The sequence below is a fragment of the Armigeres subalbatus genome, chromosome 2 (genome assembly GCF_024139115.2).
Source record: "Armigeres subalbatus isolate Guangzhou_Male chromosome 2, GZ_Asu_2, whole genome shotgun sequence".
NCBI classification, from domain to species: Eukaryota; Metazoa; Arthropoda; class Insecta; order Diptera; family Culicidae; genus Armigeres; species Armigeres subalbatus.
Window position 1 is genome coordinate 63,433,577 of NC_085140.1, and position 24,193 is coordinate 63,457,769.

The following is a 24,193-nucleotide window of genomic DNA, read 5'->3' on the forward strand; positions in this document are numbered from 1 at the left end:
TAGGCTTTATCAAGCGTTTTGCTTCAACTTTCAGGATCCCTACACAATCAAAACACTATATATTTCATATGTACGATCTATACTGGAATATTGTAGCATTGTATGGTCGCCTTATACAACCACACATGAAGAAAGAATAGAGTCAGTACAAAAACAATTTCTATTATACGCTCTTCGTAAATTAGGTTGGACGTCATTTCCTCTTCCATCTTATGAAGCACGTTGCATGCTTATAAATATACAAACTTTGAAAGAGCGTCGAGAATGTGCAACGGTTTCATTTGTTAACGATATAGTTTCTCAACGTGTTGATTCAACTGAAATTTTATCGAAATTTAACTTTTACATACCTTCTCGGCTACTTCGACATAGAACATTATTTTTAACCAACCACTGCCGAACAAATTACGCCAAATTTGGGCCTCTCAACCGAATGATGGCCGTTTACAATCAACACTGCGAAACTATTGACTTAACAATGTCTCGGCATAACATTAGACAGTATTTCCAAAGAACAAACATTACAAATTCAGCAATATAAATTCAAAATCAAAATTATACATCACTTTACTAAAAAAACCTATTATTTAATTATACTATAGCATTACAAAAACAAACATGTATATGTATATGTACTAGTCTACGTTGGTTGACGAAATAAAATAAACAAAATTATGAAAAAAATGTAATCTTGACAGAAAAACGATTATAACTTTTGATCGGAAAAAGATATTGAGCATATTTACCCATTAAAAGTTGCATTTTTTTGAGCTCTAAAAGTCACCTGAAGACGACTTTTTCGAGAAATCTAGGAAAAGGAGGAGAAGAGGAGAGGAGGAGGAGAAAAAAGGAGATCAAAAATACTATTTTTTTGAGGTACACCCTAATCCAATTAAGTAAAATTGCTCTAAATCAGCCAACTTAAGAGCTACAGAAAAAGTTTTTTTAGCAAAATTGATTGGAATAAGCTGTGCTACAACTTTGTAAAACATAACATGTCAATGTTCCGAGAAATAAAAAAAATATTTTCAAATTTGTTTTTATATGATAAGCTATCCTATTTTTTGGTTGCACCATAATGATGGCCTTACAATTTCGAACAATTTTGTAGAACAACAGTTTTTTTTTCTAAAAAATATGGTTTTGGCGTAAAATACATCTTTCCGCGTAAATCAGTATCCTGGACCATAGTGCAATCACTCTAAATTTCAGCTTAAACGATTGTTGCATAAGCATTTGATTTGAAGTTTGTATGGGGATTTCAACCAAAATATATTAGAAAATATGCCTCCGTCACGTCACACATTCGATCTGAAAATTGGATCTGATTGCTCGCTTGAGCTCAGAATTGCAAAAAGGACAGTTGGTATGTTACCAGGGAATCATTTTTTTGGAATGCGCATGCGAAACAAGCAACAGAAGAGAACCAACGACAAAGCTTTGTTTTTGTCGGAGATAATAATGACAACGATCCGAAAAATTTTGTCAGCAACAAAAAGGAAGACAATCTTGTTGCTAACTTTTCATCCTGTTATTTTGCCTTATTTCTGCAAATTTCGGTTTTGTGCTATCCTAGTTTCTGCTTTTGTTGAAATATTCGAGAATCGCACAATGATTACAAAATTAGCATCGTATTTTCGGAAATATCAGAGCATGCAAGGTAAATGATTCTTGTCATATTGTGTTCGGTTTCTGATAAAGGTTTGTCGCTAGGTGCGTTTGTCAGTAACAAACTCTATTGAGGACAAAGAGTATATTGTTAGGCGTTGCTCGAATATTGATTCCCTGTATGTTACAGAACAATTTCACATAACATTGTACGATGCTTAAATAAACTATATATTTTGCAGGGCTTGCAGAAATCGCTCTCAATGGGTAACAAACAACGATAAAAGAAAGGCAAGAACTGTTCCGAATCATAACATGATATGATAACAAATTTATCAAACTTGTATACAAGTGCGAGAAAACAGAATCGGATAGGCAGTCCCCACACAGATGTGACGATTTTCACTTTGTTTTCGCTCATTTTGTGTTGGAGACTGCACACCTGTGTAGAACAAGTTAAAATGCATCATCAGAACCTGTGCTCCCCGCGTTTGGAGCTTTTTAAAAGAAATGTATCATGGGATATAGGGTAAATGATGTATTTTGGACATCTGAATATATTTTGAACTTTTGGCTATATTTTGCGTGTGACTCTTTAACCTATTTTATTATCACATTTCTGACTATATTTTCGTATTAAATAAGAGAAAATATAGCCAAAAGTCCAAAATATATTCAGATGTCCAAAATACCATCGTTACCCTAGCTTCCCGAATCAGTTCTTTATCATGACAGCATGCGAAAAAAGTCTTTTTCGGCGTGTTACATATCGTATATGTATCCAGAGACGATAAGTGGAGACTTTTTCTTTCTCTTTAGGATTCAAACCCTGATATTTTAGCTGAAATCCCCCTGGAAGTGTGAGAGATTGATTTTCTCACCCAAAGACACAATCCTGGGGGTGCCCCGTTGAATTCGACAACATTTTTTTCTCCCCATACTAAGCTGGGCCAGTCTAATCTACAACTTGAAGCATGTGATATTTGAACATGATGCAATTGTGTCCGGTACTACACTTTTCTGAATCTCCCCCTAATATTTTTTAAACAAAATTAGCGGTCTCTCCAACTATACCTGCCCGTTCTGGAAGATAACAAATATGTAATCTGAAAACCAAATCCTGGATAATCGTTACTTTCCTGATGAGAAGGCTGTTTATGTTTTGCTGCTTCCACAATTTCGCACGAAACAATGTCTGTCCACACGGAACTGCTATCGAGAAACAGGCCATTAATCTTCATTTGACTCCCAAGGACTTCTCGGATGTATTGAAGGCCACACACTTATCCAAAAACATGAAACCCCCAGGTGTAAGATGAAATGCTTGTCTTTATGTCTTTTCATGTATTGTAAGTTTCATACATCAGTTTCTCAAAGAAAATATATCAAAACAAAACATATTTACAAAAATAATAATTTAATTCACTCTCACTACTCAACATTTAATCTAAACATTTGAAACGCGTTAGTCTCGCACAAACTCTTTCTGATTCCGATCACACGCCAACCGCTTGGCCAGCTGTTTGCAGAACTGCACATCCCGGATGTAGTCGCCGATGAACACCGATAGTAGATACCACTGCTTCATCCCGGACGCTCGGACCTTGTAGTTCCTAAAATTGGATCGAAGAACAAAATAACAAACATAATTAGGTTCCGTTTTTCAACTCGTTAAGTAGGATTAAGATTTTGGTCAAACTTTAAGATATCGTTCCAGTCCGGTTGGTAGTCGCCGGCGGCACTGGCGGAGCGCGTCGTTCGAACCGCATGTAGTCGGCAAGGTTCCTCCTCTATGCATGCCTTCGGGCCAAACTCGTGCAGGATTTTACGTTCCGCCTGGGCAATGTCGACGGCCATCCGGGAGATTTCCTCCTCTGTTAGAGCACTGCCAGAATCGGTCAACGTTTCTCGCCGGCTGCGCGACTGGTAGGTCTCTGCGGAAGGAAGATGTTGGGGACATAGTTAGTTCATTTGAAACATATGTTTTTGAAAATGAGTATGTCTATTTATTTATTTTTTCCAGCAATTACTTATATTTAATATATGACCTGGAAGTCGCGAATGTTTCCCATCCTAGAACGGATCGAGAATCAAAATCTTTATTTTCGGATCAGCAATCCTACGCCTTTGTTTGCAAAAACATGTGGATACCGAAACCAGAAACTGCGTGATTACATTTTTTGGGATTATATTGGAATTCAAGGGGGTTAGAATGTGGTCGATTTGGTTTTCCGTTTCTTTGTTTGGTCATCTCCATGTGGCCTTGTGGATATTTTTGTGGTTGTCATTCGATACTGTAGGCAGACTGTCCGATCCGTTCACCGGTCTGTACATTTCTCCCCTTCCTACCTGAGCGTTCATGTCGCATGATGGCTCATGTCATCCATCATATGTCTGCTCCACCTGTGCATAGAACGCTTCTTTCTCGTCATCGGGTCGTCCTTCGTGTGGGCAGTGCATGTTGATGATTCTACAGTTGAAGAAACGGCCTTTTGTCCTTAGCTTGAACATCCTCGCGCTAATTGGCTGCCACCCAATCACGCGTTGACGTACCTTGCTCAGCACTACTCTAAATCATCAATCGTTTCTGCATCTCCGGTTAAGTAGCTCACACATCCAGAATCCAAATACCGACTATGGTTGTATTTCGTTTCAGAACTGCTACTAGCATAACCTCCTGCTGATACCGCGAAACAAATATTTCTGCCTTTGAGATTGGTTCTCTGCTCCTTAGACGCCAGATGACCTCGCTTCGGGCTCCCTTCGTCATCATCAGAATGCTCTGACTTATCGAGCTTAGGGCAGTCACGCCAGAATTGCCCATCTTTCTTACTACAATAGCAAACTGTCTTTTTGCGAGTTATATTCCGAATCGAAACTTCCAACGCTTTTTCAGAATCTGTATCGACATAATCGCATAGTCTTTTCCACTCATCCAAAAGCTTTCCCTTTACATATTCTCCGGGCACGTCTCCAAAGCTGCAAGTAATGCATCATAACTTCTCGATAGTAAAATTGCGATTATCCAATGTTCTTTCAGTTCTACGCCCATGGCAATTAATCGTTGTACGATCTCCGACACTTGGACCAGGTGTTCCACCATATGCCCACCTTCTTTCAACTGCATTGCAAACAGTCTACGCATTACATGGATCTTATTAGTTAACGAATCTCTCTCGTGACAGCTTCTCAGTGCAGCTAACATATCTTTTGCAGTTTGAGCAGCCATGACATGACACAACTGATTATTGCCCAAGGCGGAGTCCAATCGTAGCTCTGGCTGCTCCGTCCTTCTTATGCTAATCAGCTATTGGTGCTTCTGGTTTCGGTTTACTAATCACGTCAGACACTTGATCTTTGAACAGAAGCAAGTCCATTCTAAACTTCCAACTGGTCCAGTTGAAGTTATTGAGTCGCCCAAAGGATACAGTATCATGCTTTTGACTCTAACATGTCGATAATCACTTTTCACAACTAACATTGCCACATGGATGCTAAATGCAGGATTTGTGGTGGAACCTCTCACGCCAAGGACGCCTGTCCTGCGAGAGAAGATTCCAATAAATTTAAATGTGCCACTTGTGGGGGCAATCATAAATCCAATTTCTGGAAATGTCCTTCACGCAAAAAAGTTTTGAATTCCCGTGCAAAATTGATGACGGGAAATTCTAATAGGAACGGGTAAACATATTACAAACGCTCAAAATCCGAAATCATTTTTCGGTAGAGCATTTCATACCCACCACAATCAACGACAAATTTTGCTCCTATCTCTCACCGGGTAACGAACAGTTTGTCGAATTCTAATTTTTCATACTTACCTATGCAAGCATCGCTGCAGTCTGGCAAAATTTCATTTCAGAAAATTTACCGACGATGAATGATGTTCATATCCATTCTTCAACGTAAAATAACGTTCGTTCTGACGACTCAGGTAGCATGTCTGCTTCCGATTTTGATTTTTTAAATGAACAATTGCATCACATGATTGATCATGAAAGGTCAAAGCAAATACCAAAATTGGAACTGTTCCGGTTGGTATCAAATTTACTAAAAAAATTGTTATTGGACTTCGTTTTAATGGATCCAAATAATTCTTTGAACATTTTAAATTGGGTTGCCCGCTCTTTAAAGGGTAAGGAAGATGAATTATTTAACTTCCTATCAGTGCATAATGTGCACATTGCCATTATAACTGAAACATATTTGAAACCTGGTCTTTTCATCAAAAGAGATCCAAATTATTTTATTTACCGAAATGATCGTCTAGAGAGCGCCTGTGGTGGGGTCGCCATTGTCATTAATAGACTTATCAAACATAGCTCAGGTTGGCCAAGAGGAGGAGTTTAGACCGACTATTGGAAAGTTCAGCGCTCACCGGCTGACGAACGAAAACGGCCTACGACTAATTGATTTCGCTGCCTCCAAGAATATGGTCATTCGCAGCACCTACTTCAAACACAGCCTTCCGTATCGGTACACCTGGATATCACCACTGCAGACAGAATCACAAATCAGCCACGTTCTGATTGATGGACGGCACTACTCCGACATTATTGACGTCAGGACATATCGTGGCGCTAACATCGACTCTGATCACTATCTGGTGATGGTTAAGGTGGTAATACAACAAAGCCACAAATCGGCCATCTTGGAAACCACGTGCTTTTTCTAGTGATTTTTCAAGAGCACGAATTGAGAGAACTTCAACGCCCATGGAGATGAAACATCCGTAGATCATTTGCTTACTTATGCTAAGCAATCGACTTTAATTTCAGCATTGTACGAACATTATTACGCTAGATTTGAACTTTTCATAATATGAGTAGAAACCGTGTGGTGAATTTGAAATTCACCTCTTGGCTTGATTGTATAATCACCTTAAACTGCGCTCAAAACTATCCGTCATCAACAATGTTCGGTACCGACGACCGCCGCGGTACGACCTAGAGCGACTGAAGCAACCTGATGGCACCACTGCATACGCGCAGCATCTCGAGGCAGCGTTGCCGGAAGAGGGCGAGCTTGATGGGGACTTCTTGAGGACTGCTGGAATACAGTTAAAGCAGTCATTAACGACGCAGCGGAGAACAACGTCGGGTATGTAGGACGAAGTCGACGGAACGATTGGTTCGACGAAGAGTGCAGACAGATTCTGGAAAAGAAGGACGCAGCGCGGGCGGTCGCGCTGCAGCAAGGTACCCGGCAGAACGTGGAACGTTATAGACAGAAGCGGAGTCAGCAGACCCGCCTTTTTCAGGAGAAGAAACGCCGCCTGGAAGAAGCGGAGTGCGAGGAGATGGAACAGCTGTGCCGTTTCAAGAACCACGCAAGTTCTACCAGAAGCTCAACGCATCCCGCAAAGGCTTCGTGCCGCGAGCCGAAATGAGCCGGGATAAGGATGGGAGCATCTTGACGGACGAACGTGTGGTGATCGAAAGGTGGAAGCAGCACTACGAGGAACATCTGAATGGCGCTGAGAGTACAGGCAGTGAAAGTCAAGGCAGCGGAGGAGATGACTACGTCAGTTCAGCGGACGATGGAAGCCAGCCAGCCCCCACCTTGAGGGAAGTTAAGGATGCCATTCAACAGTTAAAGACCAATAAAGCAGCTGGTAAGGATGGTATCGGAGCTGAGCTCATCAAGATGGGCCTGGGAAAGCTAGCCACTTGCCTGCACAAATTGATAGTTAGAATCTGGGAAACTGAACAGCTACCAGAGGAGTGGAAGGAAGGGGTTATATGCCCCATCTACAAGAAAGGCGACAAGCTGGAGTGTGAGAACTTTCGAGCGATCACCATCCTTAATGTCGCCTACAAAGTGATATCCCAGATCATCTTCCGTCGTCTGTCACCATTAGTGAATGAGTTCGTGTGAAGTTATCAAGCCGGCTTCGTTGACGGCCGCTCGACAACGGACCAGATCATTACTGTACGGCAAATCCTTCAAAAATGCCGTGAATACCAGGTCCCAACGCACCATCTATACGTTGATTTCAAGGCGGCATACGACAGTATAGACCGCGTAGAGCTATGGAAAATTATGGACGAGAACAGCTTCCCTGGGAAGCTTACCAGACTGATCAAAGCAACGGTGGATGGTGTGCAAAACTGTGTGAAGATTTCGGGCGAACACTCCAGTTCGTTCGAATCGCGCCGGGGACTAAGACAAGGTGATGGACTTTCGTGCCTGTTGTTCAACATTGCGCTAGAAGGTGTCATGCGGAGAGCCGGGTGTAACAGCCGGGGTACGATTTTCAACAGATCCAGTCAATTTATTTGCTTCGCGTATGACATGGACATTGTCGGCCGAACATTTGCAAAGGTGGCAGAACTGTACACCCGCCTGAAACGTAAAGCAACAAAAGTTGGACTGGCGGTGAATGCGTCAAAGACAAAGTACATGCTTGTGGGCGGAACCGAGCGTGACAGGGCCCGCCTGGGAAGCAGTGTTACGATAGACGGGGATACCTTCGAGGTGGTCGAGGAATTCGTCTACCTCGGATCCTTGCTAACGGCTGACAACAATGTTAGTCGTGAAATACGAAGGCACATCATCTGTGGAAGTCTCCAGTGTTATCTGTTCAGATGTAGACTAAATAAATGAAATGAATGAAACATAGATTATATTCTTCTTTTGAAACCAAAGTTTTCGAAACCTTGAGAGCTTCTGTTGAAACAAATTTTAAACAATTCTCTTTTATTGCTGCCTACTTGCCTTTCCAGTGCAATGGGCAGTAAAGGAATTTGTTGAGAGCTGATCTTCAAATTCTAAATCGCAAAAATTCATTTTTTTCATAATTGGTGACATTAATGCCAAACATCGTTCATGGAATAATGCTTAAAGCAATTCCAATGGTAAAATTTTATTTGAAGATAGTTCTGCGGGATTTTATATTATTCAATATCCCAATGGACCAACTTGTTTTTCTTGCAGTCGAAATCCTTCTACAATTGATTTAGTTTTAATTGATTCAAGTCAGCTGTGTGGCAAATTGGTAACTCATGCTGACTTTGTGAGGCGAAGGCAATGATAAAGAACTCGTGATCCCGCGTTGAAAGTTATTTGACGAGATTTGCAAAATGAAATTAAAAAACGTTTCGCTATTCTGAGAAATACCAACTTTGAGAATAATGTCTCGAAATTGGATCCCAGTTCGAAATGCTTTTGGAAATTAACGAAAACTCTTAAAAAAACCTCAAAGGCCAATTCCAGCACTTAAGGAGGGTAATAAAATTTTATTATCAAATGGCGAAAAGGCTCAAAAACTTGCTCAGCAGTTCGAGAGTGCCCATAATTTTAGTCTAGGTCTCACTAGTCCAATAGAGGATCAGGTTACACAAAGCTTCGAAGACATTCTCAATCAAGAGAATGTTTTCGACCCTTCGTTGGGAACTAATTTGGATGAAGTGAGATCTATTACTAGAAAATTAAAAAAATATGAAAGCATCGGGCGATGATGGTATTTTATTTTCTACATACTTATCAAAAAACTTCCTGAGAGCTCTTTATCCTTTTTGGTTAATTTATTTAACAAATGTTTTCAATTGGCATACTTCCCAGATAAATGAGAAAACGCCAAAGTTGCTCCAATTTTGAAGCCGGACAAAAATCCAGCTGAGGCTTCTAGTTATCGCCCAATCAGTTTGCTTTTTTCAATAAGCAAACTGTTTGAAAAGATTAATTTAAATAGAATGATGGTTCATATTAATGACAATTCTTTTTTTTCTTATGAGCAATTTGGTTTTCGTCATGAGCATTCAACCACTCATCAGTTATTAAGAGTTACGAATTTAATTCGGCTAAAAAAATCTGAAGGATATTCAACTGGAGTTGCTGGAGCATTTGACAGTATTTGGCATGAAGGTTTGATTGTAAAATTGACGAATTTTAATATTCCTCTCTACATTATTAAACTGATCCAAAATTATTTATCAGAATTCTAAATTTGATAGATTACCTGTAAGAGCTGGTGTTCCCCAAGGCAGCATAGTGGGGCCCATATTGTATAACATTTTTACTTCTGATTTACCTGATTTACCACCAGGGTGTCTTAAATCTCTGTTTGCAGATGACACGGGCCTCTCAGCCAAAGTTCGAAGCCTTCGTGTCATTTGTAGTAGATTGCAAAAAAGTTTGGATATTTTTCTCCACTTACTTGCAAAAATGGAAAATTTCACCGAATGCTTCCAAAACTCAGCTTATAATTTATCCACATAAGCCGAGAGCTTCTTATTTGAAACCCTCTAGCAGACATATTTTCACTATGAATGAGGTTCAAATTAATTTGTCTAACGAAGCTAAATATTTAGGACTTCTGCTAGATCAAAAATTAACTTTTAAAAGTTACATTGAAGGCATTCAAGCCAAATGTAATAAATATATTAAGTGTCTATATCCAATTATAAACAGAAAATAAAAACTTTGTCCTCAAAACAAACTTTGGATTTACAAACAATTTTTTAAACCAGCCATGTTGTATGCTATGCCAATATGGACTAGTTACTGCAATACCAGAAAGAAGGCATTTTAGAGGATTTTAAATAAAATTTTGAAAGTGATTCTGAAGTTGCCTCGGTGTTATAGCACCAATGAACTTTATAGAATTTCTAATATTGAGACATTGAAACAAATGTCCAAAAAAATAATTTACAATCTTCTATTGCAACGATTAGCTCATTGTACCTTTAGTATAAATTAGGCTAAGTTTAGTTTAAGTTGAAAACATAGTAATTCTTACATGGTTCATTTCAACCAGAGGAAAAATCCTAACTGCCAGAGGCAATTGTATTAATAATAACTAAAAATGTAACATACCAAATGAGGATAATAGTATTAAGAAAACACGGAACACCTAGTCTAAAAGATGATTGCATGTATTAGATAAGAAGCAAATAAAATTAGTAATCACTGCGCGCCTGGGCCCATAACCTGTTCGGCGCCTTTCAAGATAAAATAATCACAATCGCGAAATAACGTAGCATTATTCGATACTGTAGGAAAAGCAATAAAGAAAACAGGAAAACATTCTTCACGGGCAGCCCTTGGACACGCTGCCTTCAGCATGTTATATTATCCAATAAACTTTCCATCTAATCGTTCAAATTTTAATCAATGTCTACGCTGTTCACAAATATCCATTAATGTGCCACCTCGTTCCACAGCATCAGCATAGAGCTCCAATCAAGCGATGGATTTGTCATGCTCGATCGACACGATCTGATTGATTTATTTATCTTAGAAAATAAAAACAAGGAAATACCGAACTGGGTAACCTATCGAACAAGCCGTTTTCCTAATGCAATAGCTGGAAGGCTTCCATTAGAAAATGCCGACTTCGATTTGTAATCACTCAGAGTTTATGTATACGCAAGTGTATACGTAATTTGAATTGGCCGAATTGGTCCACCAGAGACGTGACATGAAGATATTGATGTAGTATTCATTCGCACATTATATTTTAGAGCGTATAGAACATTATCTCAGAATCCACCTAGTTACTGCAAATATTTCTGTCTTGGAACTGATTCTCGTCTCAGTGTCCACCGTATCAAAGCATGCAGCCAGGGATGAAGGTCTAACACGGTCGACCTAATAGTAAAAAAGAATGTTGCTTTCGGATCTACGACGGGAACCGCACACGGAAGTACCTCCCACAATATCATGGAATTGAGGTTTTCCCAAACACACGCGACGCGATTCTATCGCTTGGCGCGTGCGATTCTGTCGCGGTCGGTTCGGAAGCGTAAATGCCTGCAGTGATCCAACGATAGAATCGCAGCGATTAGTTGTCGCCGTCGTGGCGATGAAATCGTTAATGTCTGGGGGAGCCTTTACTTCCACCATGACTAGGTATTCATTGTCCTATTGCGCAACATCGACGAATGTCACGGTGCTTTTTTATACATCAGTCAGCGACTTCAATAAAAGTGTATGAACGAACCCAAACCATCTAACAACCACCGCGAACCGCATGATGGAATCAATCAATCAGCATGACGGTGTTGAAGAGTTTAAATGCAATTTGTTTAGCTTTATTGACGGATTGGCACTCTCTGCCGGGCGAAGGAAAGTTATTTCCTGATGCACTTATTTCACACAATGGTTGACATCTGGTAAGCAAAAAAACATTTGTACTTATACCCGGAGACTGTAGAAGTTTTTACACCCGTACGCAGCAACTATGATTAAAGTTCAAATTTTATCGCCTTCATTTTTTCGGGATCCGTTTCACATTTGAATGGCTTTTGGCAGTCAGCGACGGCTAGTTCAAGATCACTCGTGCTGCTGGTAGTTAAAAGTTATCGGTTTCGGCCATGACGTGAGCTTATAGAAGAATATGGCAATGTATAGGCATCATTCATAATAAATTTGGGAATGGAAGTTGGATGCTGAACTAAGGTAGTGGAGAACACTACACTACGAAATGCAGTCTTTTTTTAAGTTAAATGTATACATATTTTTGTATTTTTCTCTATCTAATTTTCTACAATTTGTATGGAATGTGCCCCACAAGGCCCCACAATCCCCTATCTATGTACGTTTCAAATTCGTCATCATTGTTGCGGCCGCCGGCTGATGAAACACCCGCGATACTGGTATACTATATGCATAGCGGCCACCGGAACCTCAAGGTCAACTGGGTGGTGGTGGTTTGCAGTGACTTGTTAACATGTCCGAACACACTGGTGGAGCGCATGGCGCAAACGCAAGACCGGCACGGCCCGAGCGGGGCCGTAGCAAACGAAAGTGAAATTTATCACGTTCCTCTTTCCCACGACATTGAACTGGCTGTAGGAGTGTTTCAGAAGGAAAAAAATGTTTGCCGAGACTTTGAATGGTAAAAAACGCAAGGCCAATCCAGAAAAATGCGATAGGTGTATAACATATCAATAATCTAATAACTAATTTATGATATCTAGTTTTATTTGGTTCTTTCTTGATAACAAATCATGTTCTATTATCGACTATTATGGTAGGAAATATATATCTGTTGATACGAGCTACGGTAGTAGAAATAAATGAACAATAGAGTGAATTCTAGTAATGGGTTGTGGACCACAAGATTTTAAAATGCTTAGGCCGATACAAATATTTAAAATCTATTTTGTCTCCTCCCCTCGGATTTTTTTTTGCCAAAAAATAATGTTTTGAGGGGGCAACAAAATAAAATTCGGATAATTTTGAGGATTTTCAAAACATTCTTTAACAAATCCGAGGAGTTTTTTGTTTTTTTTTCATTTTAATATTTATTATCCCCCCTCTTGACCTTTCGGAGACCAGTAGGACAAAAAGTTAATTAAATATTTGTAACGGCCTTATTTTATTAATAAAATCTATAGTGGTTCTACGTATTTTATGCACGAAACATGTTCTGGTATCTGTAACATGCCACCGGATACTACAAAGCGAAACTCATTCGTGTGAAACTATGGAAATGAATTTGAGTCATTAATTGGGCTATTCCATACCAGCACACGATCATCCTTATCTCGTATTATAGCCTAAATCAATTCCTACGTTTATTTAAGTTTAGCTTTCCCATGGTTTTTAATGCCTCTAAGTATTTTAAAGATCTGAAAAAAAGAAGTGAAAAAGGACTGTAGTGCAAATCGGGCTGAAGAATTGGCCTGATGCTGAATCAAAATCGAGCGAATATCCGGATTGCAGCTAGGCTTACCAGATCAATTTATTTGAAAGGAGGAAATTTGATTCTACGGATGGGCAAAAAGGAGCATTCAAAAAAAAAAAATATTCGAAACCAAATAAAATATGAAAGTTCAATGTTGGTTCGTAACAAAAAAAAATTAGGTCTCACCTGATTCCAAAGAAAACGAAACAATGAAATTTTATGTTTTTCCGCGGAGAGAGATACATTATTACTTTATCGTTATGATAACATGAGAGTGGAATCAATGCAAACCCATACTTTACCACTGGGTAGTAAATAAATTATGCTCTTGAAGCACCGGAATGCACAGAGAAGATGCGAATTCTTTGAATTCGTCATACAACCAATTCTCATTATAAAAAATCAAACCACCTAGGGTCAAGGGAGGTCCTTTTAAGAATTGTGCCTTAAACATCAGTTATTTACAGCTCTATGGGCTCCTTTAGTTAATTGGAAACCGGTTCTTCTGATGCTTTGTTAGAAAAAAATACACTTGATGATCAGTGGTCACTTATGGGCTTGCTCTGCCAACTGTTTAGATGAAGTCCCTCGATACTTTGGAAGACAATTTTGTGGGTAGCAATCTAGGATCAAACCGTTATCGTACATTAGTTTTGCTTTCATAATGATAAAAAAATTATTTGAGAACCTAAAACGGAACCATTTGGACGACCAATTCGTGGCAGCTCCAGGGTAATTGATTAAATTTATTTCGGAATCCGAATTACCACTGAAGCAATTTTTAACGTAAACTACGTCTAAAGGAAAGGCTCGGATACAACGTGTAAAACGAAAAATTTCCAAATTTGAAACCGTTACAAAATTAGGCGATATTTCAAACGCTATTTCAAAGATCCTTTACCTTTTGGTGGATTTCCGAGATTTTCTTATCAATCGACTTGGAAACTGTCCTGCAATTTTTCAAGCCTATTGAAACTATTGATTATCAACATAATAAAAAGCCCACTGGCCGTTTTTAATACAAAATGATCAACTTTGGAGATCTAGATCTCGGTTGCAAGTGAACCAATTTTGCTGAAAATTTGATCAGAGCTCATATAACTTGACACCTAAGTTTGGACCATATTGATTCACAGGGTAAAAAAATATTGCGGTAATGCCAAAATGATTTTTTTGGTAACCCGCTGCAACCATTACCGACGCAAATTGGAACAAAGGAGAAGCACCCGCTACGAAGCCAGTCTAAATCTCCGATTGTAACTAAGTAAAGTAAAGCTGGGAATGGCGTTCGGAGATCATCCTAGGGGGAAGTTAGAGTAGACGCTATGCGACACGACGCGACATAGAAGATTGAAAGTTCCTTGCTTTGGACGTTACGTTCACTCCGACGGACACCTAGGAATCAGCAGAAACGAGACGAAGAAAGTTTCCCAGAGCGCATCTACTGCAGCAGCGAAGAAGATAACGAGCACCACCTCTACTGGCAGCAATAGACGTAAGCGAAAAGCTGCGTCAAACATCCCCAAGCTTTGGGAGGAAAACGCGTGTGAGTTAGCAGAAATAAACTGCACCAACTAAAAGCCCTGTAAGTTGCATTAATTTGACATCTATGTTTGGGACGCACGTGTGGGACTGGCAGGCCTGGTAGCGAGTCACATTTTAGTGACTTGGTCACTATTTTGAGTCTAGTCACTAAAAAGTCACTATTTGCATCCAAAAGTCACTAAAGTCACTATTTTTCGTAAAATGGTCACTAAAGTCACTATTTTGCAGTGCCTATTGTAAAAAATCAATTAAAAATCATTTGTATCTAATCTACTGTTGTTATCAACCAAATCAAATGTGAATCTGGTGGCAATATATAAAATTTGGGAAATATGCACCAAAAAAGTTCCAAGTGTGTTGTGAGGTTCGTGAGTTGTGGAATCTTGAGTTTGTTTCCGAATATGTTTCCGACTATGATCTTCTACTTCACGAATGGAGTTTGTTGCGAAAGGTTGACCTCGAGTATAGAGTACCGAATTGAGGAGTATTGGAACTAGAACTACGTCTGTTGGTGAGCGGTTTTACCCCCCGGTGACAAAGTAAAGATAGTGCACAACTTTGAAGTTCCAGTTGTTCTTTACCTGTCGTGTTCGACGCACGCGACTGCAGATAAGCTCTGCTGAATTATTCTCACTCGGTCGGTTTTTGGAGCTATTGTTAGCACATTAGCTTTGTTCTGGTTTCCGTGCTTGGTCATTTGGATTCCTTTTGTGGAGCTATCCAAAAAGAAACGGTACAACATGATTGAAATTATCAACACGGTGCAATTTTGCTTTCCGGCAAATTCCCCACGCCCGTCATGATGATGATGATGATACTACCATCTATTGTAGCAAGGCACCTGCCGATAGCACTGGCCATATCTGACAAACGATTTGATCATGATTATATTATTGTTTGTATTTCATCAAACTCCTGTATGAAGGGCCAAAATGGGTGGGGTGGTTCCATAAGCAGAGACACTTATGCGAATCCACGGGATGAATAGAGAATCTCCTTCCAGAAGAAAGTTCGTACATACAATAATATAATCTAGCCCTCGATTCCCAAATTCCCCACGCCCGTCATGGACCGAAATTGCAAATTTCGTGAAGCAACTGCTGGGTGATGTTTTGAGCATCGAAACGGTTTCGAAAATTGCGGACAATCAAAGTGTTTGTATTAAATACAAAACGCAAGAAGCGATGACGGAATCGTTGGTCAACAACGCGAAAGAAAAACAATTCGTATATAGTGACGGAAAATCGGTAGAAGTGTGTATGACGATGGCAGGTCAAAACGTACACTATGTCCGGGTATTTGATCTCCATCCAGAAATAACGGATGAAAAACTGTCTTCAGCTCTTGGAAGTTACGGGAAAGTGGACCGAATCTTACGTGAAAAATTTCCTGCTATTTTGGGCCTACATTGATCTTGAAAAGGAAATTCCACCATCGACTACAGTTTGCAACAGAAAGGGAAAGGTGTTTTACGACGGTTTGAAAGACAAATGTTTTTCTTGTCAAGCGGAAGGACACCGAAAGAATTCCTGTCCAGAACGAGTGATTCGGAACCAGTCTAAATCATATGCTGGAATTGTGAGGAACGTTGAACAGCACCAGGAATCGGATCTAATAGTTGATGAACTTATTGAAGAGGAAGCAATCGAGGATCTAATTGAACAGGAACCGAAACAATAGCTACACGCAAAAATCGACGACGAGCACATCTACCGGACATATGGAATTGCAAATGCTACTCAGCTAGTAACGACTTTCAACACTGCGATGGAGGAAGAAACCAGGAAATTAGCGGCGAGCCAGCGTTGGGCCCAATTCGCCAAATCGGGATCGACGGAACATCATCTACCAAGAAAAAGCTCTAGAAAGAGTAAAAAATAAAATTTGTTCGAAAATTGTTATATTTAGTAACTTTCAATGTTATAGCAATGATATATCGGCTCCGTAAAGTTTTTTTTAAAGCGCCTGAGCCTAATAAATAAACAATAGAGAGAAAAAAACTTTGAAGTTTAATTCTCCAAATGAGACAGACCCCAAATCCGCCTTTGGGAAAAGCCACGAAAAGGAAATTGTACAGCAAGTTATGTCAGAAGTAATTCTGGCCCAAGCCCAAGCTAGATGGCGTTTTGACCGTGCGTGAAAACAGGCTTTGAGAAAATGAGTTGCGGATCATATGCAGGAAGTCGTGATAGAAGAAATGCTTGTTTAATGGCTTCTTCAAGAAGAAAAGCAAAATGACACGACGCTGCTCATTTTTGCTAACGAGGGTGTTCATTTTTTACTATAATTTAGTGCCCCTAACTCCGGTAAGATTTGTATGGAAAAAGCTCTAAAATTAAATCGCCTTGAAAAAGGGATCATGGTGTAATTTAAAACTTTGAGATTGAAATTATTTTAGAAATATCTCATGTTTATAAAACTGATTTTGTTTATTAACAATTAAGAATAGCCAAAAAAACTAGTGTGGAGCTGAATGAATTTTTCGGTTTTTTAATCTAAAATAAAACAACAAACTAATTAGATTTAAAAGATTTTTTTTACTCGAGATTATTTGGCCACCCTTCTATTAACTTCAATACTGAAGTCGGCCATTTAGAAATTATAGTTTATTAGTTTATTAGCAAACACAAGTTTGCAATCTACAAATTATATCAAAACAATGGTAATGCAACTTGTAGCTCTATCCCCGGTTTAAAACTTCATGCAAAAGTCACTATTTGGTCAATTTTTCTGCAATTCTAAGTCACTATTTGGTTACTTTTTCGTCATCGTTGGTCACTAAAGTCACTATTTTGAACGGCATTCATTGCTACCAGCCCACTGGTTGAATTACCAAAACCGATTGCTGAAACTTTTCAATAGTCAATAATATATCAGGTTCCCTCCCTGACGATTTAACTCACGAACGAGTTAACCGATTTGCAAAATTTTGTGTAATCGATTCGTCTTGTAATCTGTAAGGTTCGTAGGGTAAGACGGTATAATGCGCCCCACCTGGCCAAAACGCCCCTCTTTGATTTCTAGAAAACTATAACTAACTAAGGGTCAAAATCAGTTGGTACCTATAAATATTTGTAGAACCATCGTACTATGTGAATGTGGAAGTATTTTTGTATTACACAATGAAAATAATAGCAAAATACAAAAAGTGACAGTTTTGATGTAACTTTTTATGTTTGTTTGCTCAACATTCTGGAGCGACGCTAGCATACTGTCCGCAAAACTTGCACGGGAACACTCAGTTGGGCAACAAAATAACTTTCCTCAGTGGTTAATATGATATAAAATTGCTTCCATCTTCAAAAACGTAACGATTTTCGAAAATATGTTTAACTGGCCAAAACGCCCCAGTGTAGGCAGGACGATATGCCCTTAGCAACTGGACACAAGCGCGGCGAGCTTGCAGCAGTTGCTTCCAAATTGTATGGAAATTATTGAAATGTAAATAAAACCTGATTAAATGGACTTATGTTGGTTTTTTAATGTCGAGCACACTAGGATTTGTAACCTTTTTATTATGGGATTGATGAAATACTAATGAAGGGCTATGGAACGTCTCTGGCTAAGGGGGGCGTATTGCCCAGGCACCTTTTGAAATCCATTTTTCACGACTTTTCAAAAAAGCATTATAACGTGTTATCTGTAATATTTTTATATGACTACTCACGGGCAATGCATTTGCGACTTCTTGCACTACTAAATAACACAAAGTTTGCATAAATTGCGATGAAAAGTAAAAAGTTATCAAGGTTTTGCCTTAAGGGGGGCATATTATACCGTCTTACCTAAAGACACTATAAACAAAGACGGGAAATGTTCCAATTGGAATACCAAATTTACTCTGTCAGTGTTATTCCAATCGAGCAAGAGACCTGTCATTCCAAAATATCGCGCGCAACATTTGGCAAGGGTTCATTTTAACCAGCACGAATAAATGTGTTTGTATTGTTATTTTAATATTTTTTTATGGATTTAGATAAAAAAGTGTTCGTATGTGGTTGAAAATCAATTAAACATGTTTATATTGCCGATTTCACCAATTTGAAGAGTTATGTGTAGATTGTGATTTGCCCGCTTCTTTTTCTCACACTCACTCTCATTTCGGGTTGATCGATTTTTGTTACTGAAAGTTACCCAATTATAACCCATTACTCGTTAGTCACATGTAAGCGTGTACACTAAATCGGTTCCCGCCATGATTTGACGTCTATTTGTTTTCAGATTGAGCACTCACACACAAATATTATACACGGAAAATCAAACTTTTTTGAGTGTATTGAGTGTGAGAAAAAGATGACTGTGAGAAAAAAAATCTCGCAGAACTCTTATAAAGTGCAAAAAGCGCAATAAATAAATATAATTTTCAACACAGATACATAAAAATGTCTGACTTGTCGCATTAACGACGAGATCTGGTTGAAAAATAATTTCAATGACCTGAAAATTCCGAAAAATCGCAAAAAATATTTCGAAAATGAAATAATCCTCATGAGTACGGATGTGGCTTTAGAATCAGACGATTTTCAGGTACGGCATATTTTGGGGCTTGATCTGGACACTAATGACACCGACCACATTGCTTCAAAAAGTAAAAAACTGATTGCATTAGTGAAAACGAGAGCTCGAAATAATTTTTAATGTTTTTTGAGGCTAGTCACTGTTAATTTGAAATTGTTCTAATTCTCGTCCGATTGCAATTATTTAATTTTCAAAATCCATAATGAGTGCCAAAAAACAGATCGTATGGAGTAAGTAGAAATATTTATGAAATATTTTGAGTAATAGCTAAAAAACATGTTGTGCAAAATCCTTAAACAATGGGAAGTAAAAATTCTAGAACATGATAAATATTCGAAACATTCTCGAATAGGTACTCGATGCTATATGGAAGTAAATAAAATTTTGGGCCATATGTAAAAATAAAATAATAGATTACTTGAAAAAAATTGGAATTATTCAAAAAAACAAAGTGTATTTATTATTATCGGAACGGTCTATGAGCCGCACTGAAGCACTTTTTTAATACGTATTCAATGAAGTGGCGAGATTCAATGGAATAGTACTAACTCGTCTATGATAAGTGAAGACATTCCTCAGAAAAGTGCTAAAATAATTTTCAATTCAACAGATGAAAACATTGTATTTATGAACAGTCACTTTGGTTTCCCGCTCGGTACCCTTACTTGGGTGAAAATAACAAAACATTGATACATACTTTTCTCACCGTGTTTGCGCCAAACCGGGTCAATCACCTTGACGATGAACAGTTTCTTCACTAACCGATCTTCGTATAGGCGTATGGCCACTTGCAAAAGCATCAAATGGTCACTTAATCGTCATTGTGGCTAACTTTAGCTTTCAACGCCACACTGATCAGCACCTCCATGTGAAGAGAGTGCAACGCACTGAAATGTGGAATTGTGTGTAAACACACAATTTTTCGATAATATTTTAACAAGTTAAGTAATTATAATCAAATTATCACACTTCGGAAAATAAATCTCCGATTTCAATCAGCTGTTTTTTCTTGTCTAATGCAATTTAGCCCCAAACGTGATGCATTGCGGTTTGCACTGCGCGCGGCGTGGCGCGCTAAGTACGCGAAAACGAAAGTAAAAGAGAAGGCCCAAAAGTAGGTCAATCGCGCATTTTCGAGGGATTGCAACGCGTGCCGTAGGCCTGCCTCCCCGTACCTACCGTAAATAGAGAACCTGTCGATCCCCGCCCGGCCCGGTAGGATTGGGCTACGTGAGAAAAATGCGCTGCTTTCGTGCAGTCAGCCCAGCAAGCGAGGGGGAGGCACTTGGTCTGGGCGGCATGCAGCTTACCCCACGCGCGATGAGGTAATTTGGCGTGTGTGCGGTCAAGGATTTTGACAGTTGCATTGCATTGTTTATTGTTCTCTAAATGATGGCGCGCTGTTTAGTAATTTGGTTGAGTGGTGTGCAGTATGTGAACTTCGTATCTAATTGATGTGTGATTAGCAAAACCGATCACGGCGTGGGTTTTAACGCAGACGTGAGGTGAGTAGCTAACGCTATGATTGCACTATATTGTTGTCGGCATGGTCCGACCAAAATCGAGAATGGAAAGGTTTTTCACCTCTGTGTTTGAGGCTGGAACCGGGGCCGTAGTAAGGTAAATGTAAGACCAGAAAAAAGTAGATTTCACGGCTACGTCAATCTCAGCATGGCAAAGTATGGATTCGTGAAGAAGAGTAACGTTCTTCTTTTCTGTTCATTCGTGTATACATCTTCCATTAGAACTTGAAAAAAAAAGTTATTCAGAATTATATTGCATAATTGAGTCTTGAGCTTGTATCGGCAATGGTGCTCTTGTCGATATTAGTTATCTATACCTTAGTTAACTAAAACTGTTAATTATCGTTATCTTCTTGCACACTTTGGCATTTCCCGTTTCCATATATTTCATCGGTTTCGCGTTCGCTGAAGTTGATTACGGTTAACGATCGTGGTCTTAGACCTTCGTAGACTAGCTGATCGTGTACAGCTTTTTCATCAACTAGGATAGAAGGTTGGATTTACGAATGATATGCGATTTTCCGCTTCTGGCTTGGTGGTCTATCTATTGATCTATAGTTGCTACTCTGAGCCAGGGACAGACAAAGTCACTTCAACTACACCCAAACAGCTGTTGGATGTCAACACAATCAAGTCGCCGATACAAATTTGAATGTGCGAATAAGAAGGACGGCATGTGCATGAACAGCAGCAAGCGTCGTCTCTCGGTGTCAGAATGGATCTTCAAACATGGCACATTGATATTCAATTTGAAACCTCAAAATATGAATATTATTTCATGCTGCAGTGCATGGATTTGTCGAAGGAATTGTCCAGAACACAAGGGAAGAATAATCTAGAATATCTGGGCTGAGGTAAGTAATTTGCCTGGATCATCGACAGATATATTCCTCCCAACTCCAGAAGGAGTTAAGAAAATTATTTTGAGCTTTTTAGTGGAATGTCTTCACTTGTCCTAAGACGATTTTGTACAATCCCATTTAATTCCACCACTTGATTGTACTTTGACCTAGAAAAATCATTGAAATTCGTAAGAAAATCTATGAAACAATTTCCTAACAGTTTTGTTGTTGAGACTTACTGCCCCTATTCGCATAAGCGTCCCATGTCAGTTTTCTTTAACTTGAGAAATTTGCCGTTGAATTTTTCAAACTCGTTTTACATGGAGAAATTGAAAAAAATCTAATAAATCGTTAAAACCAGCAACCTTTCTGAAAATTTGGCATAATATTCTTTATCTGTATACATTGCTATGGGGCTATTAAATGGACCATTATTACATTGATGTTTTGTGCGAGAGGGTATTAAAATCTGGAATGTGACTGTTATGCGAATAAATAGCAAGATGGGACAACACAAGTGGGAACAAAGACTATTATTTTATCATTTTTTCTTAAAGATGAGTTCATTTTAAGCTTATTTCTGAAAGAAAATCAAAATCGTCAAAAATCGACATGGGACTCTTATGTGAATCGCGGCAGCTTAGGTTAAATGCACAGGAATTGGTTCTAGACAAAATAGAGATTCCATTGTAAAAATATGGTAGAACAATTTTCGAGTAGCCCTACATCAACTAAATCATAAAATCTGATTTATTTAATCGCCCACCTTTTCTACGTGTCTGACAGCAACATGAGCGCATGGCGCATGGTTAGATAACAAAAATGCACCGAGAAAGAAGGAAAAAGCGCACTCTACCTCTGCCCTCCCAATGCAGATCTCTTAACATTGAGCTCGACGCGACGCGCTCGGCGCAAAAGGATGAAGGTGCAGATTGCGCAGCCGGTGGTGACGGCATAGACTTGTTTACGTTGCACAAGTGGCACGAGGTCAATTTTTGTTGACAGTTGACCGCGCTTGCGGCTGATTTTTAAAAGTTTGCGTCGGTACCTCTCCGATGGCTACCGAAAACTGGGTTGAGAGGTGAAATTCGCTCCAAGATGATTGACTATTTCACTGTTACCTGAAGAGGCTTGCTGACGCACCTTGACCTACTTGATGGTTCTTCAACCATTTACGCTTATTAAGTATGCACGTTGTTCATCATGAATTTCTACTCACTTGGATTGACTGAGTAAGCAAGCTTCTTGGCAAAGTTGGCTAATCTCACTGACAGAATAATGACAGGGAATCCAATCAGCTGTACCGGCAACTCAAACAGAGGTTCTTGCGCCTTGACTGATGTGCCACTGTAGCTTGTTATGGACAACAACGCAACGCAGAACAGATACACGGCAGGAACAACGTTCAGCACCTTCATTTTAGTATCAAAGAACACTTTCACTTTTACAAGATAACCAGAACTACTAATAACAAACACTCTCTACCGCTAAGTACTATTAGGTAGCACGCGTTCGATCGGGTCTACTGGCTATCACTGAACGAACCGCTCGGGATCGAAACTAGTTTATCCACAAAGAACAATCCACACTAAAAGGCCTCCCTCTAGCGGGCGCAACCTCGTGCTTTCCAAAGGGGTAGGGTGTGCGCTTGCCGTTGCTTATAATTCGATTTCAATGTCCCGCGCTTCGGTTATTGAGCAATTGCTGGATATTTTTGCGCACGTCGACGTCGTCTCCTTGAAAACGACGCTTCCCTTACATAATTCGGCAACCTGATCGACTTGATCGCGCAGTTTCTCGAATATTATGATATCGTGTGTGTCACCGGCGACGACCGTTGGTGGAATTTCAGATTAGAACCGACGAAAACGACGCTGTTCGTTGACCGAATGCTGGATCAAGACTGAGCCGCCATCCGAACCGTACCGTGCTGGAGTTGGTCCAAACCGAGTACCTACCAATACTCGCTGTTATGACAAATAGTTGCAGCAATAATGGCACGAAGGCTACCGCGGCGTCGATGGATCGTTGGGGTTTCTTGCTTCACTCTCGAGCAGGTCTTTTGGTTTTTGTTCGCCCCAGTACCCAACCGATGGTGGGTAATTGCTATTTGTGGGCATTTTGTTTGGATTGCATTTTCGATGAAGCTGCATGTCAACTTGCTGGTAGGTAAGGCATGCTCGCCTGGTCTCGGCAGAACATGAAAATAACGATGCTTTTGAATGGTATTCGATAGTGTGGAATGCAACAACTTTTTGTTTTCTGTCGACAAAATCTACAAAAATTGCGAAGTTTATAAAACATTTACAGAATTAAAATTGACAATTTTTCCAATTTTTCAACATTTAAATAAATAAAAAAAATTGAAAAACTGATAAAATTAACAACAAAAATTTACAAAATTTACAAAATAATCAAAATTTATAAAAATTACAAAATTTACACAATTTACAAAATAAACAAAATTTATAAAATTTACAAAATTTACAAAACCTACAAAATTTACAGAATTTACAAAATTTACA

General features: G+C 39.2%; 1 protein-coding gene across 1 annotated transcript; it reads right to left on the reverse strand.

Moving 5' to 3' along the window:
- Window positions 1-2,919: 2,919 nt before the first annotated feature.
- LOC134208755 (uncharacterized) lies at window positions 2,920-23,575 on the reverse strand. The gene is made up of 3 exons (XM_062684654.1): window positions 22,888-23,575; window positions 3,308-3,542; window positions 2,920-3,221 (listed from the first exon to the last, which is right to left on the reverse strand). Exons 1-3 carry the CDS (start codon window positions 23,084-23,086, stop codon window positions 3,074-3,076), a joined length of 582 nt encoding a protein of 193 aa, XP_062540638.1. The 5' UTR covers window positions 23,087-23,575; the 3' UTR covers window positions 2,920-3,073.
- Between the last annotated feature and the right edge of the window lie 618 nt (window positions 23,576-24,193).

Bases quoted from the DNA above. Each gene is read 5' to 3' on its own strand.
- LOC134208755 (XM_062684654.1), bottom strand. From the start codon at position 23,086: ATGAAGGTGCTGAACGTTGTTCCTGCCGTGTATCTGTTCTGCGTTGCG. The intron at 3,543-22,887 runs GTGAGTAGAAAT...TTCCTTCCGCAG, and splicing joins TGCTTACTCAGTCAATCCAA to AGACCTACCAGTCGCGCAGC. The intron at 3,222-3,307 runs GTTTGACCAAAA...ATCCAATTTTAG, and splicing joins GACTGGAACGATATCTTAAA to GAACTACAAGGTCCGAGCGT.